The 19,817-nt window shown below is 49.3% G+C and overlaps 5 protein-coding genes across 5 annotated transcripts; all 5 read left to right on the plus strand.

Moving 5' to 3' along the window:
* Positions 1-367: 367 nt before the first annotated feature.
* On the plus strand, positions 368-1,535 carry N7500_005152 (thioredoxin-like protein 1; the record flags this gene model as incomplete). The annotated part of the gene is made up of 3 exons (XM_056676297.1): positions 368-443; positions 523-670; positions 767-1,535. The coding sequence occupies 3 exons, from the start codon at positions 368-370 to the stop codon at positions 1,533-1,535; spliced, it is 993 nt and encodes a 330-aa protein (XP_056531297.1).
* A 9,252-nt stretch (positions 1,536-10,787) lies between these two features.
* sebA (putative C2H2 transcription factor (Seb1)) lies at positions 10,788-12,540 on the plus strand (the record flags this gene model as incomplete). Its single annotated transcript, XM_056676298.1, has 3 exons — positions 10,788-11,313; positions 11,392-11,440; positions 11,526-12,540. The coding sequence occupies 3 exons, from the start codon at positions 10,788-10,790 to the stop codon at positions 12,538-12,540; spliced, it is 1,590 nt and encodes a 529-aa protein (XP_056531298.1).
* Positions 12,541-13,592: 1,052 nt separating this feature from the next.
* Positions 13,593-15,860, plus strand: N7500_005154 (diphthine--ammonia ligase family protein; the record flags this gene model as incomplete). Its single annotated transcript, XM_056676299.1, has 1 exon — positions 13,593-15,860. The coding sequence occupies one exon, from the start codon at positions 13,593-13,595 to the stop codon at positions 15,858-15,860; it is 2,268 nt and encodes a 755-aa protein (XP_056531299.1).
* Positions 15,861-16,204: 344 nt separating this feature from the next.
* N7500_005155 (uncharacterized protein) lies at positions 16,205-16,525 on the plus strand (the record flags this gene model as incomplete). Its single annotated transcript, XM_056676300.1, has 1 exon — positions 16,205-16,525. One exon carries the CDS (start codon positions 16,205-16,207, stop codon positions 16,523-16,525), a length of 321 nt encoding a protein of 106 aa, XP_056531300.1.
* Positions 16,526-16,547: 22 nt separating this feature from the next.
* N7500_005156 (uncharacterized protein) lies at positions 16,548-18,977 on the plus strand (the record flags this gene model as incomplete). Its single annotated transcript, XM_056676301.1, has 2 exons — positions 16,548-16,770; positions 16,831-18,977. 2 exons carry the CDS (start codon positions 16,548-16,550, stop codon positions 18,975-18,977), a joined length of 2,370 nt encoding a protein of 789 aa, XP_056531301.1.
* Between the last annotated feature and the right edge of the window lie 840 nt (positions 18,978-19,817).

The raw sequence follows: 19,817 nt of genomic DNA on the forward strand, positions 1-19,817 counted from the left end.
GTGTACTCCGTATGTATTTATGTCTTGGCACATGCTAAAGAATCAACAGAGACAAAGCTCCCCATAAATCAGATTCGATCATATGGCGAGCATTGTGACAATATATATCTCGAACATTTTTGTGAGGACTACATCTGATCCCTTGGTATTTGAGTTGACATAAGAATAATCCTGCAATTCCAAAATTGACCCAAAATTCGCCAGCTAAAGTAAAAAGCGCTGAGGCAATACACATTTTCTGGCGTGGTTCATCATGTTGATTGTGTAGAGGGGCTGATGACATATGCGGAGGCAGCAAAGCACAACCTCACGTCTTTCCATCCTCTTCCACCGTCCATTTCACATTCATTCCCCTCCCAACTTCACTATGTCTGTCGTTGAGATCTCATCAAAGGAGCAATTCTCATCGCTCCTTACTTCCTCCCGTCTTGTTGTTGCCGATTGTAAGTATTTGCCGCACGATCCTAGCTTTTCCTCTGAACCACTAGAGCAGTCGCTGACCTTGACCTGATATTTGAATAGTCTACGCTGACTGGTGTGGACCATGCAAGGCCATTGCACCCGCGTATAACTCGCTGGCGACCCAGCTCTCCCGCCCAAATCAAATCACATTCACCAAAATCAATGTCGACCACCAACAAGAGCTTGCGAAAGCCTACGGTGTCACAGCGTATGTGCAATTTATCCAAGCATCTATAACCCAGCCCAACCCGCGCGGCAAATTATACAGTATTCGTTTCGATTACTGACAAATACACGATCCTAGAATGCCAACCTTTATCGTTTTTAAGAGCGGCCGCGTGAACCAAACAGTCAAGGGCGCCAACCCCGCCCAGCTGAATCAGATTGTCCAGAAGCTTGCATCCGAGGCAAGCCAGTCGGACGACGCAGCAGGAGCCGGCGAAGGAAGCAGCTCCGGCGAGCTCTGGCTTGGCGGCGCGGTGGCCAAGGGCTACAACGATATCACAGATCAGGTTGACGTGAAGGGATTGGAATTGTTGAACCGGGATACAGATACGGCAGAGCCGCGTGCTCTGTTCAACACCTCGAAGCCGTCCGGACTGGCAGCAAAGGGTAAGGGCAAGGCTGCTGGCCAGGCAGACTGGACTGAAAGCGATACCGACGAGCAGCTGATGCTGTACATCCCATTTAACTCGACACTGAAGGTCCACTCGCTTCAAATTACCTCCCTTCCTCCTGCCGATGGCGACGATGACGAGACCCCCATGCGGCCTAGGAACTTGCACATCTACAAGAATACTTCGCATGTGCTTGGATTCGATGAGGCGGATGGTATTACCCCTGTGCAGAAGGTGGAGATCCAGCCTGGTGACTGGGATGCAAAGACTGGCACTGCTACGGTCGCCCTGCGGTTTGTCAATTTCCAGAATGTGACATCGCTGGTTATGTTCTTCGTCGATGGGGACGGGGATAGCGAGAAACTGCGCGTTGACCGCATTCGTATTATTGGCGAGGCAGGTGCAAACCGATCTATGGGAAAGCTGGAGAAGATTGGTGATGAGCCTGGCGAGTAAACATAGAATTTGGAGAAAACAAGCCTATACGCCATGGAGTTTAAGAACTGTGAGCGCTTCTTCTGTCTTATGGGATTGAGTTTTTAGTGACAGAGAGCTCGGTTGGGTCGATAGTGTCAATTTTATGCCAGGGAGAGTACAGTATACCGCCTAATGAAAGAATAACCAGCTGGCTGTAAAGATTGTGTTAAATTTCATCAATTGATTCGATTGGTTCTATGGCTATGGAAAATCTCAAAAAGAGTAAAACAATTTAAAAAAAGTATGTTTGACTCCCACCAGAAGGTCTTATCCTTGCGAAATCAGAAAGACCCATAAAGGTAAGAATCAATGTGCAATTCCTTTCGTCTGTGGCGCAACTGACACCTGGGTTACATCACTGAAAGCCAGACTAATGGCCGTAGATGTCCAGGCAACACGGGTTATCGAGTCGCGCCGCCGCACGAAGAAGAAAAGAAAGAAGAGGAATGGCGCCGGTTGAGATTTCCTTTTATGCTGACTCCCGGAAATTCAATTTTTCCGTTGACCTTTTACGGAAGGTTCCAAGGTTTTCGGCACACACAGAAACTTTACGTAAGCCATATGCGAGGAACCTTCTTCTTTTCATTTTGGTTTTCCTCTTTCTTTTTCTTCCATAAACATGGTCGGTGATGAGAATTATGGAATATATGATAGGAAGAGACTGACTCCTTATGGGAGCGTGATCTCAATTTAACCATTCCTGAGGCCCTTTGCTGTTTATCTCTCTCTGGTTCCTTTGAGAGCTCGACCTACAACTAGGACGAGCTTCAATATCAACTGGTTGCTTCCCAACGCTCATGTTGGCATTGCGTTCTAGTCTCCAAATTTTGTAATTAGAGTTAGTAATGCATTCAAGAGCACATTCAGCTCAAATTCATATGCGAAGTATCATTTTCAGCTCCTTGGACCGTATTAGATAGACGAAATATCCCAGCACAAACCCAAGCCCTGAGGATAGGACATTTGGCGACAAAATGTCGGCCGAAAGCTTGCTTTAATATATGAAAACAACATCCACCCGAAAAGCAATCAGACAATGTGGTGCAAATTTCAATCCACCACAGAGCCCCCATATTAGGATCGAAGGCTGGTACGCGGAGCCGTTACAATATCAAATTCGGCCCGGAAGCCACACTGAACCGGCCGGCGACCGGATGCATCCGACAACTTCGCCTTCCCACAACGCACATACCATAACTAGCGAGGTAGAAACGAGGGATATAGCAATCAGCCGTGTTCCGTATGGACACGGTGATTCTATTCGCGGGCCGCAGATGGAGTTGGAGCCCTTGGCACTCTATGTGTTTACGCGAGGCAAATTGTTTCGTCTCGTTGGCCATTTGCAGTAGGAGTAAACGGGAACTTAGCCGAGATCGTATCTCTTGTTTTTTTTTCTCTCCACTCCATACCCATATCCACTGTAGGTTCGGTATTTTCAAGTGGCGGAGGATGGCTTTCTGCAGGACCATGGACTGGCTGGCCTAAGCACATCAGATGAGGACTTGGCGTAGATGCACTTAATCTGTGTTAATCTGTGTTTTTGTGGTTGTGGTTGTTTCATGAATCAATATTCAATGGAGTTTCTGGAGAGATTGTACGATGTATGGCATGATCACTGTCTCAAGATTCGGGTCTGCCGGACCCCACGGTGGTTTTTTCAACCCAAGGTTGCTGGTGAGGTTCCCTTGTTTTGTGTGGGTAGAAGATGGATACATTATGGTGGGCGCCTATATGTGGATTTGGCATGGAGGAGTTTGTACTAACTGGATTAAGGACCAGAGTCAGTTGCGTTGTTTGTTGTAGCGAGTCTTGCAAGGTACCTAACCGGTACCACGTTTTTGGATCACTGTTCCGTATAAGGTATCAAGACCCGCTCTAGCCCACCCCGAGATGAGCACCGTCCAGTGTTTCGCTGCGAACAAAACAGCAGTTTGGACTGTGAATCCACTACCGGAGACGTGCATTCTGCCGTGGCTTCGATTGGACAGGCTTCAGCTGGCCAGGCGCAACAGAGAAGACAAAGAAAGACACGGTACCGGCCTGTCAGTGAACCGCTGTCTCGTGAAAAGGTTGTTCACATCTCGAGTGCTTTCGTCAAACATGTCCAGAATTTGAGGTTTGCTGGTCAAGTTTCATTGCAGCTCAGGCTGGGGGTTCAGCTCGAGGATCCAGAATCAGCCCCGAAGCCGTGGCTGATGCCGCTTTGGACTCTATACACACGCTGGACTGTAAGCGACAGTCAACGTATGCGGAGAACGGTGGACTTTTCTCCTAAGCCCAGAGTCATAGCCATCGGCTGGAGTGAAGAAAACATCAGTGAAATCTGTTACGTACCAGATACTGTGCGGGAAGAATGATGTGCTTTTGCCGGGGCCCGAGTTTAACGTTGGAAAGAGCCACTTCCTTGGTTTGAGCCGTGGGCTAAATACATACAATGGGAAATGGAGCCCTTCGTCGATCACTGATAACCCAGGGACGAATGTAGATACGCACGTAGTCGCCAAAGCGGAGCGAGCTGGATACGCCCAGCAATAGTGGCTACGAAGTGCATTCTGCATACTCCGTACATACTCCGCATGATTTGCACGCTACGCAGATATGTATAGTATTGCAGTGGTGACCAACAGGATTGGTGTATTCGGGGGCTCGTGACTTGGGTGGAGACAGATGTTCATAAACTACGGGATATAGCGCGGTGGGAGAAAGTTTTGCACATCAATATTCGGAAAGTATATCCTTTCGCAATCATGAAGCACATATGACATGATCGAACCTCGGGAATATGTACCCCAGAGATACATAAGGAAATTACCTATGGCAGATTAGATCCGATAGCGCTCGGGGAAAACACATCGGACCTCGGGAGTCTTTGCACGCTCCCCATTCGTACCAGAGATCCAGGTCCGAAAAGATACGATGATCCAAATTATTTCCCCGACCCACCTGGCCTCATTGGGAAATCCCCGATGGGTAAAACTATCCAATTTATGGAATGGTATCTCGGCCAAGGATTTGGAGTTCCCGGTGATGTTGGGGTCAGATGGAGACGGTTCCAGAATCTGAAAGGGACTCAAAATCCAGCGAGCTATATGGTTGGCGAGGGAAAATTGTGCGTATTTCCACCACGGGCTGGGTAATCTATCTCCGCAATATCAATTTCTTTTGTCCCAGGATCGTGCCGAGTCTCAAAAATCCTTCGATCGCGACTTGGTAGACCTCATTGGTTCTATTGTCGCATTTGTGGACCGAAGGCCGATCTATGCCCTCAGTGGAAAGTGGAGATAGTGTTCGCAGACCATTCCTCGTTCTATCATTTGAAGCTTTGGACGGAGTCAAACTCTGTGGCTGAAGCGGCAGGAGAATGCTATCAAGAGCTTTCGGAAGCTTTGGCTATTCCCACTATGCCTGATATAGCGTTAGCGATAGTCGTCCACGGTTGGAGATGGTCGAACCACAGAAGTACCTAGGTAGAAACTGATAGCCATACCTAGTGGACCATAAGCTCGATGCACAGCAGATCTTACCTGAAACGAACCCACGTTCTTCCAGCCACGTTCGCATTGGCTTTATGGTTAGTATGTTGTATATTGTACGCCGTACCTGCCTGCCCAGAGACACGTGCTCTGAAGAGTTCGAAAGATCTCCAAAGAGCAAGTTGCGACCGATCCCATCAATTGAAGGTTAAGCCAGTGTTTAAGACAAGTCAGGGTCTGTATACCACACTAGGTCTAGTGTCTCGGGTCTGATGTCCCATTACACAAGGTCCTCGAACTTTGAAAGTGAGATGGTATGGTTCTAGAGTCCAGAGTATGGATATCCGAAAGACATTTCTAGCCTGAATGATTGTGATATCAGCATGTGTTGGATTTTCCAATACATACTCCCTAGGCCTTACTCCGTACGGAGTACATCTGTCTATGTTCTCACAGTGGGCCGTCAAAACTCCCACAGGAAAAGGTCGATTTACCCGCAGCGCTCTCAACCATGGGTTTGTGTGGAACTCGATTTCCCCCCCGCACTTTGCTCGCTTGGAGGTTTTGCGATGGCATCCTTTTTGCACGGAGTACTCCGTACGGACTTCAGGTTTAGGGCGTTCCGTGCGCAAAACCGCTTTGGTGGCAGTGTCGGCTAACACTTTTGGCGTTTGTGGCAAAAGTGCGTTAAATTAAAACCAGGCGTATCGGATAAGACAAATCGAAACAGGATATCTGCCCAGGTGATGCCGTCTAAGATTAGAGACTGGAGACTAGAGACTAGAGACTGGAGACTGGACACTGATATGAATGAACTATCATGCCGTGAGGCATATCGGAATTCATCTCAAATTAATCTATTAGCATTTGTAACGTTCTATTGATTCTAGCAAATTACCGCAACAGGCCATATTGAGGCCAGTGCTCTCCCAAAACGGAAACAAGTCCAGAAGAGTGAGGTACACCGCAAAGTACAAAGTATAGGCTCCGCTCAAAATGCGACCATCGACAATAATCCTACGCCAAAAAATATTGAGACCCATCGACCAAAAAAGAAAAGAAAAAGGCCAAGAGCCAAGAACCCGGCGTACGCTAGCGTCCACAGCAGCCTCAAAAAACGCGTGTTCCCTCCCCGTTCTGCCCTAGATACCATTTGAACTGGTGTTTCAGATTTTAGCCTTGTCAACGTGCGGAAGTTCCCGACTTATCCTACGTACGGAGTACAGAGGCAATTAATTGCGAATCTAAAACACAAATCAAAGTCTCCAAATTTGCCCCCAGTCCATTCCCAGTTGGGAGATCTGCGAGAAGTCTCTCGCTTCTTTTCGAATACTTTCCATCGAGGTTGCTATCGGATTTACCTTCTTTTTTTTCCTCTACTCCGTCCAAGTGGCGCCAAGGATCAATTTGTTCCTTCCTTAGCGTCCAGTGGCCAACGGCAATAATCCGGGGTCATTGCGTCCTGGTAACCTGAATTAGGAAAATTGGAATGGGAATTGCAATTGGTATTTGGTGCTTCGAGTTTGAAGCCCGAGAGGCTGGTACCCGTGCTGGTTTCGGGGTGTTGATAACCCTACTCCGTAGCGGTAGAGGCTGGATCTGCCCACACAACATGACAAGAACTGGGGCTTCGAATAGAATGCACCATTTTTTTTCTCTTTCTCTCAATGGCATGATTATCCAACTCTTTCAATTAACCCACAAACGTACGATGTGCTATGTATGTCCATAGCACGGAGTATTGAGCGCACTCCACACAAGCAATATTTTTTGGCCTCTATCTGAAGCCTCGGTGGTCCCATGTGAAGGACCTCGAATAGTCTTAGTCAATGGCAAACTAGTCCCTGTAGGTCCGCCAAGAGCCGTTGACAGATACACAAGCGCAGAACAGATGGCCGTGAATTCCTTGCGGATCTCTCCACATCTCTTTGTAACATTTACGAAATATTCAGTCTCATATGGTCTGATCTGTCCAAACCCCGAATCCTCTTGAGGCGTGTGCGTTTGTGAAATTGCATTTTCTTTGTGGATTGCAAATTCCAAAATGTGGGTTTGGATGTGTAGAATATGTGCGGTGAATCCTGGTGGACCAAGACGTTTCGCTCAAGCCCACTGCTGCATGGGAGATCCCAACGGTATTCCCGTACCTATCACGAAGCCCTTGCTGCGGACTCTCGGTCTCGGTCCCTGGGGTAAAACTTATTTGATGCTATGCAGATATCGCATCTGGGGTCAACCATGACAGATACACTGGTCAGCCTCTAACAACTGGGCTTAAACTCGGAAATAGGCATGATGATCGCCAAACGGTTTCGCGCATCGCAGACGGGAGCTCTCACACAGACACCCCCATAGTTAACCGCCAGCAACCGATGATAAGTCGGGGAACTGGGAAGACGCTTCCCAGACCAAGCATGGATTTTTTTTTTTTTTTTTTCCAAATCACACCGTCGATTCTTCGAATTAGCGTTCACAGATCGAGTGTGATCTTGCCTCTTTGCTTTTTTCTTTTTCCTGGACAAAGAGTGTGAAATTTGTACTTTGTGCTTGCTCCGTCCCCTTCATCCACTCGGGTCTCCATTCGAGAGCCACTTGGGTCCGGCTTCACTAGAGGGCCTTCCGCGGCCTTTAGCTGGAAACTAAGAGCTGCCCGCCCGCCTCCATATCCATATTCTCCACTCTTGTTGAAACCTGGTGTCGAGGCTAGAAGGGCCGTTAGTAAAAGCTGTTTGGAAATAGCTCCTCTACCGTGTGCAATCTTGGGTTTCTTTCTGGAATTTTCTCGGAACTGTTAGAGTGAAGATCTGGAGGGAAAAGTCCCGATGATCAGAAAAAGTGCAAAGGTGGACTTCAATCCAATAGTGCCTTGCTTCTGGCTTCGGAGCACCGTGTTCTACCATTGTTCTCTAAGCATCGATAGCAAGCCCGTGGGCCTCGCAAAAGCAAAAAAAAAATGTCGATTCGTCTGTGCAACAACGGTGGCGGTAAGGATTCTTGCCCATCACAACGGAAATGGCGAAATTTTTGAGATATTCCCTTACTAAGCGTAATAATAAAAACTGGGACGCAAGGTAATTAGCTTCAATATTCGAAAGTGGACATTAGGATTCTTGAAGAAGGACCTGACAGCCTTCCATGCATGACCCTGTCCAATTCTACGGGAAGTATCTAAGCCTAGCAAGGAAATACTCGAGGCCCGGAGGACCGGGTATCTCCAGTGTGTCTGTTGTACGGAGGACTTGACTGGGGGCTATCTTTGTAGAGTGGGACGGTAATGAATATCGATTAGAGACTCCCCAATTTCCCCAAGTCCACAATGGAGTGATTTGTATGTTTCTGATTGGTGACGGATAAAGACCTGTCTCCGCTGACGCTGACGCTTTGCTTGCGAGTGGATTAGAAGCCAATCAGAGGGACACACTATCTTTAGAAGCGGCCAATTACGCGTTGAGATGCTCCGGGTCCCCGACATCATTGAGCAGCGGGATATTACTTTTTTTCCTGGTCTGGACTCGAGGGGAAAAAAAAGGGACCATGAAAGATTCCCAAAGATTTGGAAGAGAAAATTTGGAAGATTTGCATGGTTTAGGTGGATAGTTTATTTCTAATGTGAAGTGCCACGACTTGGTAAGAATAGAACTGGACCTTGCTTGCGTGGCCACTTTGCTGTATGTCATTGGGCTGTATTAGTCGATATGTCGGATTGTGTATCTGCTGGTGCTTCCAAGGTACCTGAGGGGGATGAGATGGATCACAGTTAATACATACTACTTTGCAAGTAATAGTAATCAATGTTTTATCGCTGACACTACTAAGCACACTCTTTCCCCCGGATCTACAGGTCAGGTCCGTGAGACAAGAAAAAGTGCTATCACATCACCCTGCAATCGGAACACATCACCTAGCGACCATGGCTAGGTCATTAATCCAATAAGATGCATCATAGGTGAGACTATTCAGCACATCAAGACACTGGAATTTGGGGCAAAATAAGCACACTTATTAGCTTTAGTTACGTCCATACCTTAGATAGTCCGGGGGACACTCCAATCAATTGATTTAGGGCAACCGGGACCTCCATCCGGCAAACCCTCGATGGGTTGGGCTACAAAGGAAACTGCACCAACTGCATCTGAGCCTTGCCTTTTCCTGAGAGCCAAGGACCCAATAAGCGTGTGAGATGCACCTGTGTGATTTTGCCCTCCCCACAGCTGGTTCCTGCAGTAGACCGCACAAGTGAATTGGAATCTCGCAGCCTACTTGGGCTTGCATATACAACATAATTTTCTTTTTCCTTCTGTTCTGCCTGGATATTGAAATCTGATGCCATTGACGTGTACAATGTGGAATTTGTTTGTATGGGTCATGGCATGGCCCTTGCAGCGACCGGAAAGAAACACGCTGTTTACTTACAACATAGGTCCCATGTGGCAAAAGAGCAAACTACAAACTGTATCCATATATGCGAACTCTGGAGAAGCACGTTATACTCCATACAATATCCGATTTTTGATCTGGATTTGAGACTATGTACATAGTTGATGGGGGGGGGTTCTTGTCGGGGTCATCTTTTTGCGGTCACCGAGGTATGGGCTGGATCATATGAAATTGGGTACAAATGGTATTTCGCAACAGCCAATGCCGACCGTTTTACGATCGAAGTCAGAAGGTTGCACGGTGGTCGCCACCGTAGTCTGATCGGCGAGTCCTGAGCGACTTAGGATGTGCAGCTCCAGTTGGTTACTGATTGGCTCTTGGGGTTCCCACCTGTTGATCGCTATGCCGCGAGGGAAAATGGTCGAGGTCTTTTCAAATCATTAGTCCATACAACATAGGTACTCCCGGGTAACTGTAGACGGGATGCGTGGGCCTCTCTTACTTCCGGGCTATTGGTCCCCGAAGTGATGAGAAAGAAGGGTTTCTGGGTTTCAAGCCTTCTTATTTGTCCGACATTGCGATAAGACTAAACGAGTAACTGATTGTCACTGTCATCTAAGCCAAGGCTCAATTTTTAGTCTTGGACTACATACCCAAGGGACTATGTTCGAAGTGTCGCTTGTATTTTCAGAATTTCCAGAGCTATATACGAAATCAAATGTCCATATCTTCCGTATAGATTACCATAACGCCATACTTGGAAAATAAAATAAAATCCGGGATCCACTCCAGTCACTAAAGTCCTCCAATGCGATTGGTCGCTTTGGACGGGACTGAGCACTTTTGATGTGCAGTGTCTTTCCCAATCCCGCCCCGGACTGGATATGGGATATTTCCTTTTTATCATTTTATATTTCTTGAGACAAATTAATTCAAAAAAAAAAGGAAAAGAAAAAAAGCACCCGGTTCCTGGCCCACACCTCAACTAGTGACCCGGCAAGTAGAAAATAGTAGATCACTCTCATTTATCCACCGCAACCTGCTATCTTTCCCTGCTCTCTTTTATTTTTCCCCGCTGTCTATTTTTCTTATACTCACACTCTCTTTTTCTATTTTTTTCTGATTTTAACTATTTTGGGGTTCCATCCTTTCTATATCACTCTCCTTCCTCTTGTCTCCCGGTTCCTCAGAACCTGTCCTTCCTTATTCGACACTCATTACACCTAATCGTCCATTCATTCATTCGGACTTGAAGCACTTATAATCCTACTAATCTGACCCAACTTTCTCAATTGGAAACTCAAATCTCATACAGGTATGTGTATATATATATGTATGTATACCTTTCGTTGGTTCTAACACAGGATTAGCACAACTCACCATGGACTCAACATATATGGCACCCACTTCGGTGCAAGGCCCATTCGCATACTACCACGACTCACAGAGACAAGGTCACTACCAGTCAGACCTCCCATACTACAACCAAATGCAGTATGAGCAACCACTCTACTCCCCTCAGCCCATGATGAACATGCACCAGATGGCCACCACCAATGCCTTCCGGGGAGCTACCATGAGCTTGACGCCAATTGCCTCGCCCCAGCCCTCGCAAATGAAGCCCACCATCATTGTGCAACAAGGCTCTCCTTCGTTGATGCCTTTGGATACTCGCTTTATCGGTCACGATCTGTACTCCTTCCCATCCACTCCTCCGCTGTCCGCCTCGGGAAGTACCATCAGCAGCCCCCCATCTGCCCATGGCGCGCTACCAACCCCGATTCATGACACGTTCTTCACCTTTGACAAGGTCGAGGGAGTCAAGGAGGGATGCGAGACCGATGTTCACCAGGAAATCCTAGCCACACCCGAGTGGGCGCGCTCTGACTCGCCTCCGATGACGCCTGGTAAGTTTTTATAGATCACACTTTGATATGAATTGTGGATATCGGGAAGCAAGGGCGAAAAGGCTAATTACGATGCAGTCTTCATTCACCCACCTTCTCTAACTCACATCCATTCTTCCGACCTTTTGTCTGCAACTTCCTGCCCCTCGCTTTCCCCATCCCCCCTCACCCGTGCCCACCGACATTCTTGCCTCCCAGTCTCTTGGGTCTAGCCAGTCTTTCTGTGACCCCCGCCAGCTCACCGTTGAGCCGTGTGTCAATGTTCACGCACAGGATCTTCCTCCTTTACCGAATCTCTCATGTGAGGAGGAGGAACCTCGCGCCGTCGTTGGCAGTGCGTCTGTGACGCTCCCAGTCAACGAGAACCCGTCTCCTTCTTTCAGCTCCTCGACTCAGGACCCGCTGAGCTCGCTGCCCACTTTTGACAGCTTCTCTGATCTTGATTCTGATGACGAGCTCAATCGTCTGGTGGAATTCCATCCTGCCGCCAATGCCATCTACATGGGTGACAAGCGCCAGCGTATGCACGCCTACCCCGTAGAGGATGATGGATTCCTGAGCGAGCACAGCCTCGAAGACTCGGATGACTCCGAGACTTTCATGCCCAATAACGGTTTGCCCTCATTCGAGTGGACCCAGACGGCTCAGCCGCAGATCGAAAGCGAGGAGGAACCCATCGAGGAGCCCAAGACCAAGAAGCGTAGCAACCGCAAGTCCCGAAAGATCACCGCCGACGAAGAGGCCGAAGCAAAGGCGCTGGCCGCCTGTGAGTCCTCTGGCGACTGCTGCTCTGACGATGGATCGGTGGATGACTCAGAATCTGCGCCCATCTCGGTCAACCGTCGGGGTCGCAAGCAGTCTTTGACTGAGGATCCTTCCAAGACTTTCGTTTGCACTCTGTGCTCCCGTCGCTTCCGTCGTCAGGAACACTTGAAGCGCCATTACCGCTCTCTTCACACTCAGGACAAGCCTTTCGAGTGCAACGAGTGTGGCAAGAAGTTCTCCCGCAGTGACAACCTCGCTCAGCACGCCCGCACCCACGGTGGTGGCTCCATTGTCATGGGCATCCTGGACGCAAGTGATGCTGGTTCTGTATCATTTGATGATCAACATGATGCTGGTGCCCTTGGCCAAGTCATGTACGAGGCTGCCCGGTCGACGGAAATCACCAGTGCCCCCTCTGTGGATCGCCGAACAGCGAAGAAGCGCAAGCGTGACTTGTCCTAAGGGACTTTGCGTTTCATGATTATTTTTTTACGAGACCAAGAGACTTCCTCCTGCATATATAATACACACATTCTTCGGTCGGAGTCTTTTATTGGAAGCTCGATCATATTGGTCTTTGGGTTTGGCGTCCGGGCATTTACACTGGTGTCGGGAAACTGGATCATCGGTGCACAGCAACTTGGGTTCCCTTTTTATCTTTCCAGCGTTTTGACACATCGCACGGGGAACACACTGGGATAACTTCCAATCGATTCTTTTGGTGAAGGCACATGGGCGCAGAACAGTCCAGGGAGAAAAAAAAAACGAAATATAAAGCGAATGGCCTCTATCTTTTGATAGTGCCTGGGGATGGTGTGGAATTATTTCCTTTGTCACCTTGTTTTTTTTTGCTCTTTTTTTCTTTTGTTATGTTTGTTCTCTCCAATCTCTCCTGGACCATCACTTTCGGCGTGAGCAATGTGCCTCACACTTTTGAACCTTTGGGTTTCTTCCATTCGTGTACCCTGTTTACTTCGCTTCTCTGTGACTTTTTCCCTCTTTTTTTTTTCTCTTCCACCGTTTCGTTCATGCTTGTTTCTGTCTATTCGATGTAATATTTTTTGGTACCTTTTTTTTGATCTTTTATCTGCTTTGTGCTGGTCACATTCGTGTATAAGTTAATTGACCCCCTATTTGCCCTTATTTTTTTTTTCATACCCTCTTGTATTGCAACGCCCGTTTGTGTTGGTTACAGGTCACATCTTTTAGATGTTGATTTACATACATCAAATTACAAGAATTATCTTACTCTCTTTGAACCTGAACAGTGTAGTAAGAGTAAAGGAGAATTCGGGTTTTTGGCCCACATCTTCTAACATGATGGACAAGCCATGCTCCATCCATGTTCATTCCCTAGGATTCCTCAAGATGTACCTCCCATCTTATCGGTCTATCGATTGTCGATAGATTCACCCGGGCAAAGGTGGGGACGGCAAAAAGTACCCCCCGCCCATCAAACCCGCACCCATCCAAATCTGCGAAAACTTGGACTCTAGAACTCTGGGGATACAGTCATGTCTTCACAACCTTCAGCCCCAGGGCTTAACGTGATCGCCTTGATCTCCGGCGGAAAAGATTCCCTCTACTCGATCCTCCACTGCATTCGCAACGGCCATAAAGTGGTCGCCTTAGCCAACCTCTACCCAGAACCGCAGAACAAGAGGAATCCCGAAGATGAAGAAGAAGACATCGATAGCTTCATGTACCAAACCATCGGTCACAGCATAATCCCTCTCTACGAAACAGCCCTCCAAATACCCCTCTACCGCCAACCCATCACAGGCGGCGCAGTCGACACATCCCGCATCTATGGAACCAAAACAACCGATGAAGATGAGACCGAATCTCTCGTCCCGCTCCTGACCCGCATAAAACAAGCCCATCCAGAAGCAAACGCCGTCTCTGCAGGTGCTATCCTCTCTACATACCAGCGCACACGAATTGAGAACGTCGCTAACCGTCTGGGCCTGGTACCCCTCGCTTGGCTATGGATGTATCCGTCACTTCCAGCTCCCATTGCCAGATCGGTAGATACTCTGGCAATACGCCAGGCGGGGCTCTTGGAGGATATGGCAGCCGCCAGATGCGATGCTCGTATTATCAAGGTCGCCTCCGGTGGTCTGGACGAGGGCTTTCTGTGGGAGAATGTGTCCGGTGCTGGGAGTGGTGGCCGCATGATGCGAAGGTGTCTTGTTAAGGCTATGAGTCGGTTTGCGGCTGCGGAAGATATCCGTGGTGCGGTGTTGGGTGAAGGCGGAGAGTATGAGACGCTTGCGCTGGATGGGCCTGGTTTCTTGTGGAAGCAGAGGATTGAGGTTGGTAGCCGGGAGGAGAAGGCTGGGGAAGGGGGTGTTGCGTTTGTTAGATTGAGGGGTGCTAGGTGTACGGCTAAGAGCTCGTGGGAGATTGGCGATGGGGTTGCGCCGAGTGATATTAGGAGACCCGGAGTTTTAGATGCAGTCTTCGAGGGTGTGTTGGGATCTGCATTGGATCTTTCCGAGTCAATTGATGATTCGAACTGGCGTGCGTTGACGAGTACTGCTCGGTCGCCAGATTGGCCTGTCTGTGAGCCGGTCCATCGGCTGTCTGGTTCTACGTGGACTATTTCAAATATTGTTGCCCCCGAGGCTGGTCCCGGGGCAGGTGAGCAGATGAAAGCGATTTCAGATAAGGTTGAGAAAGTACTCAAGTCCTTTGCTCATCCCAAGTCGGGTTCCCGATCAACAGACGACATTGTTTTCGCTACGGTGCTTTTGAATTCAATGGCCGACTTTGGATCAATGAATGATATTTACGTCTCACTATTCAAGAAACCAAACCCCCCCGCACGAGTTACAGTGGCATGCGGAGACCGACTCCCGTCCAACGTCAAGGTGATGGTCACATTTGTGGTCGACCTGGGGGCGAGAGATCGGCGCCAGGCCCTGCATGTTCAATCCAGGTCATACTGGGCCCCCGCAAATATTGGACCATATTCCCAAGCGTTGTCAGTTCCGCTACAGAACGCTAGCAAACTCGTTTACATTGCTGGCCAGATTCCTCTAGACCCTGCTTCTATGGACTTGGCGCAAGTGGAGGGGCCGGGCTCATGGCTTGAAAATTACCGTCTTCGAGCTGTACTGTCCCTTCAGCACCTCTGGAGAATTGGTGAAGCCATGCAGGTAAACTGGTGGCTCGGTGCGGTGGCCTTCTTGGCGCGCGGAGAACACGCTAATACCCAAGCGCAAGTCGCATGGCGCCTCTGGGAAAGAATGCATGCTTTGCCAGATAATGAAGATGAGGATGACGACGATGGGCCACAGCTGGATGCGTGGGATATCAAATATGGCCGCCAGGCAGAGGAGCTGACCGATGCCCCTGTGCCGAGCCTGCCCAAGTTTACTGCTCTTGTTGAGTCTCACACTTGCATTCCACCATTCTTGGCTGTTCAAGTGGACGAACTACCAAGAGGAAGTGATATTGAATGGCAAGGGCTGGGAGGTCGATGTGAGCAGGTCAAGCTCGACATTAAAGGTGGGACATCTTCAACTACCATGGACAATCATTACAAGTATACCAATATCGAGATCGACGCGGGTTCGTCGGACGATACATTGAAGCAAATATTGAGATCAGTGAAAGAGGCCCACTGTCGAGATTCCAGTCTATCTCAGGCTGTATTATACATCACACACGCAGTGCCCGAAGCCTTATGGCCAGGGCAGGTTGTGCCATGCAGATCCGTATGGGGGCGAGAAGGACGAAGGTTGAGTGCAGGTGTGGTCCTGCAGCAGCTTAGTTAGGAACTATTTAACAAAGAATAAAGCGACTGGATTTGACAAAATATCAAACTCAATAATAATCAGCGATCAGAGATCGTCGATCGTCCGCGTTATGCTCTGTACATCAATGTACGGCGCGCACTGTCCGCCAGCATGTGATAGGCAAAATCCCTTCCGCATTCAGGAAAGATAGCAACAGTCATTCTCCCTCTGCCACGTTTTCAATATTTCCCGACACCCAAAATAAACGGGATTGAATTGTTAGGTATTCCACTCTTTTCTCGGGAGTCCTCTTGTCCTCCATATACACTGTACATCACTATCCCACCACGACATGACGTATTCATCGACATAAGCATGGCGCCATGAGTTCGCCGTGGAAAGAAGAACAAGAAGCGACGCCTCGCAGCAGCATACCTCTAACCCCCGAAGCGTTCGCCGAGGACGTCCGATTATTCAATCGCTCCCCCCATCCATATCACAGAAGCCGGCGGCTCGGATCATGCACTCCCTCCGAGCACGGCGACCGTCTCCACCCGCCCTCCTCGTACTCCAGATCCTCGCGAACAACCAGCGACAGTGGTACAGAGGCAGATGATGAAAGCACCGGTGTTCTAAGGGGACTACCTGCCCCCCCCACCCCATCCTCGAAAAGGCCTACGATCTGGCGGGGTTGGTCCAACTGAGGTCGACTCATGGCTACCTGGCATGCAACCATGGCCATCATTTGTGCGACCTATGCTCCGGCCATCGCGGCGGAGCTCGGAGGAGGAACTTGAGGAAGAGGCATTTGAGGAGAGACTGCGGTTTAGACGCGAGAGACGGGTAGAGGTCCTCCGGCGGTTGATGGAGGCTACGCTTCTGCTGTCTGTGGGTGGTGTGGTCTTGTACCAAGACGGAGCGCGCTCTTTAGCTTGGGAATGGCGAAAGGGTACGTGGAAAACGGAATTTGATATCACCAAGAAAGTGGACTGCGCTGATTGATTTGCAGAGATTGCCGCTCATGGCCTCGTGGTCTTGGGACTCTATGGCGCCTATCCGCTCGTTGTTCGTGCATCGCAGGGCCGAAGCTGGCGCATTTGGCGCATCTGGTCTACGAAACGGACATACTTCTTTATCCCCTCGAGCTTCGATCCGGCTCCTCTTCTCTATCCGATTCTTATCCCCATCTTCGTTTCGTTGTCGCTGTCCAACCATCTTCCGCCACTTATCATGCCTAATATCATCCTCAGCCTGTCCTCTTTACCGGCGCCTCTTATACCATTTCAGACCAAAACTAATGGATTCAATACCCTCCATTGGATGGTCTCGATGATTCCCATTCTTGTTGCAGAACATTTCTCCCTGGACCACACAGTGCCCAAACCACTGACGCTTCGCGGGCTCGACGCGGAATTTTTAATCCTTCTTTTCCCTTTGCATCAAGCGTTGATACCCACTTTAGACTTTTTGTTGACGACCAGCATTCTTCCTGCTGAGCTGCAGCTTTTGACAACTGCTTTGATCAATTTGTACTTGTTTGCGGCCTCTCCCCAGATGGAGATACTAAAAGCCTTGTTATGGCTTGGTGGCATGTGTTTGTTTGCTTCTTGTCGACATATACTGCGTTGGGAGGTCTCTTTAGCCAGAATTCCTAGCTGGAAATTCCGCCGTGCCCCGCACGGTTCGCACTTCTTCCGCAAATTCTTGAACATGATGGACCATCGACTTTGCGAGAAGTTGAGTCGAACGGGGCACGTTCCATCGGACGATGCTTCGTCGGACAGTGATGGGCCCAATGGGTTCCCGTTTTTAAGACCGCGCAAGACGAAGACTACGCGGGAGAGTCGCTCTTCCCACCCGCCGGCAGAGCCAGCATCTGCGGTTTACAAGATCACAACGGAAGAGCTATTCGAGCGGCATGCCCGCAATGTGCATCGACGACGCCATACCATATCTGCATTTGATGAAGTTGTTCGAGAGGAACGTGTTCGCACTACTCCTGGTGGTAGACGCAAGAAAATGATGGGTCCTGGTCTGGCCTCCTTCCTCTCGCTCACTTCAGCCCAGGCGCAGGTCCGCAAATGGCTGTACGCCTTTTACGTTTATGTTTTGTGCCTGATCATCATCCTTGGACCCATCCGAAAGTACGTAGCAGAGCACGCACTGCAAGGCCAGGATCCGTTTGGCTGGGCTATAGGCTATCTTTTTGGGAATTTCTCGAAGATCCGCTTTTGGGTCCTCATGTTGAACCTTGAGTACTGGATTCAACTGCCACCTCGCCCTGATGCCGATATTTTGAGTGCGTCCTGCTTCCTCGGGTCGGTGGAACACATTCGCCAGGTCACCTTTGGGGCGGCGATCACCCGACTGCTACTCAGTGGCTACTGCGTGTTGGTACTGCTGACAGGCCTGGCCATCGTTGTTAAACTCACCTCTGTTGCCGAAGTCGATACGCGCCGCAAGATTTTCCACGGCATGATGGTGCTTATGTTCCTTCCTGCTATATTTGTGGATCCAGCCTTCTGCGCCATGGCGCTAGCCTTGGTTCTATCCATCTTCCTTCTATTAGACCTGTTTCGCGCCTCTCAGCTACCTCCAATTTCGCGACCTCTCACTTATTTCCTGGCCCCGTATGTTGACGGCCGTGATCACCGTGGCCCGGTCATCATCTCACACATCTTCTTGTTAATTGGATGTTCGATACCCCTTTGGCTGTCGCTTTCCGATCTTCCTCGGACTGGCCTAGGCCCCTGGGCTGGTTGGGAGATCCCGTCACGAGATGTGAGCATGGCCAGCGGAGTTATCTGTGTTGGCATGGGCGACGCGGCCGCATCGCTTGTTGGCCGAAGGTACGGTCGGCTGAAATGGTTCTGGGGTGGCGGCAAATCACTTGAAGGCAGCGTAGCGTTTGTCGCAGCTGTAACCTGCGGACTAATTGCGGTTCGTGCCTGGTTGGTGCTCGGTGGTTGGCCCGTGTCTGGGCTCGAATCAACCGAAGGGACAGCCTTCTCCGCTCACTTCTGGGCCAGTACTTTGCTCAAGGCGGTTCTGGCGGCAGCCGGAACGAGCGCCACCGAGGCGATACTCACTGGCTGTAATGACAACGTCGTGGTCCCAGTGGTGTTATGGTTGCTGGTGCGGGGTCTCGGCGTCTGATTTGCCACGTTGATGTATATAACTGCGCGACTTGTTTGCTTTTCATTTCTTGCCCTTGTTGTTTGTTTCCTTTTTGCTCGGAGGTTTGCGCGTGATTATCTGCCTATCATATTCCTGCTTCCTGCGGCATTTGTATAGTATAGTGGGGCACATAGCCTGAGGATGTATAGATTGACCTCGACTACTCAACGAGAGACCGTTTTTGGATGCCTATACTAGCGGCGCGTTATTGCATATCTGCCTTGCCTTAGCTTGCCCCCCTTTTTCCTCAATTCGACTAACTGCTGCGCCATGACTGGGACTCATAGGCTGCAGATAAGCTTCCGTCACCATACAGTTTCACCAGGTTTTGTGATCAGTCACCTTGCAACCTTGCACAGGCAGATGCGTGAATATTGAGGAATACATATGTACGGAGTAGAGGAGCCTTGACAGAGCCCAGACACTATATATTGAGTCATGCCCCACAGAATATGTTGTTTACCCACAAGTCTCCGGTACCTTGTGAGGACTACTGGAGATCTCGGTATCTGTGCCGATCTCGGCCTTATCTAATCGATAAGCACATGACCTCCAGGGCTATATCTTTCTGATTTGGACTTCTGTTCGCAGTTTGATGTTTTGAAGAGGGTTGTATTCTAAATTTCTCATAATTTCGATCCCTTTTAACCATCATTTGTCTACCACCTATCCCTTGCTTTAGATTTCTAAGCTTCTTCCCATACGTTTTCATCTTATCGGGAATTCCAGATCTCCGCCCTTCTGACCGCCTTACGCGATCATCGCCGCTTGTCACTCGTTATCGTTGGGTCACACCCCCAATCGTGGAGTACCCTTGGG

The sequence above is a fragment of the Penicillium coprophilum genome (assembly GCF_028826855.1).
Source record: "Penicillium coprophilum strain IBT 35676 chromosome Unknown utg000004l_segment0_segment0, whole genome shotgun sequence".
Taxonomy (NCBI): Eukaryota; Fungi; Ascomycota; class Eurotiomycetes; order Eurotiales; family Aspergillaceae; genus Penicillium; species Penicillium coprophilum.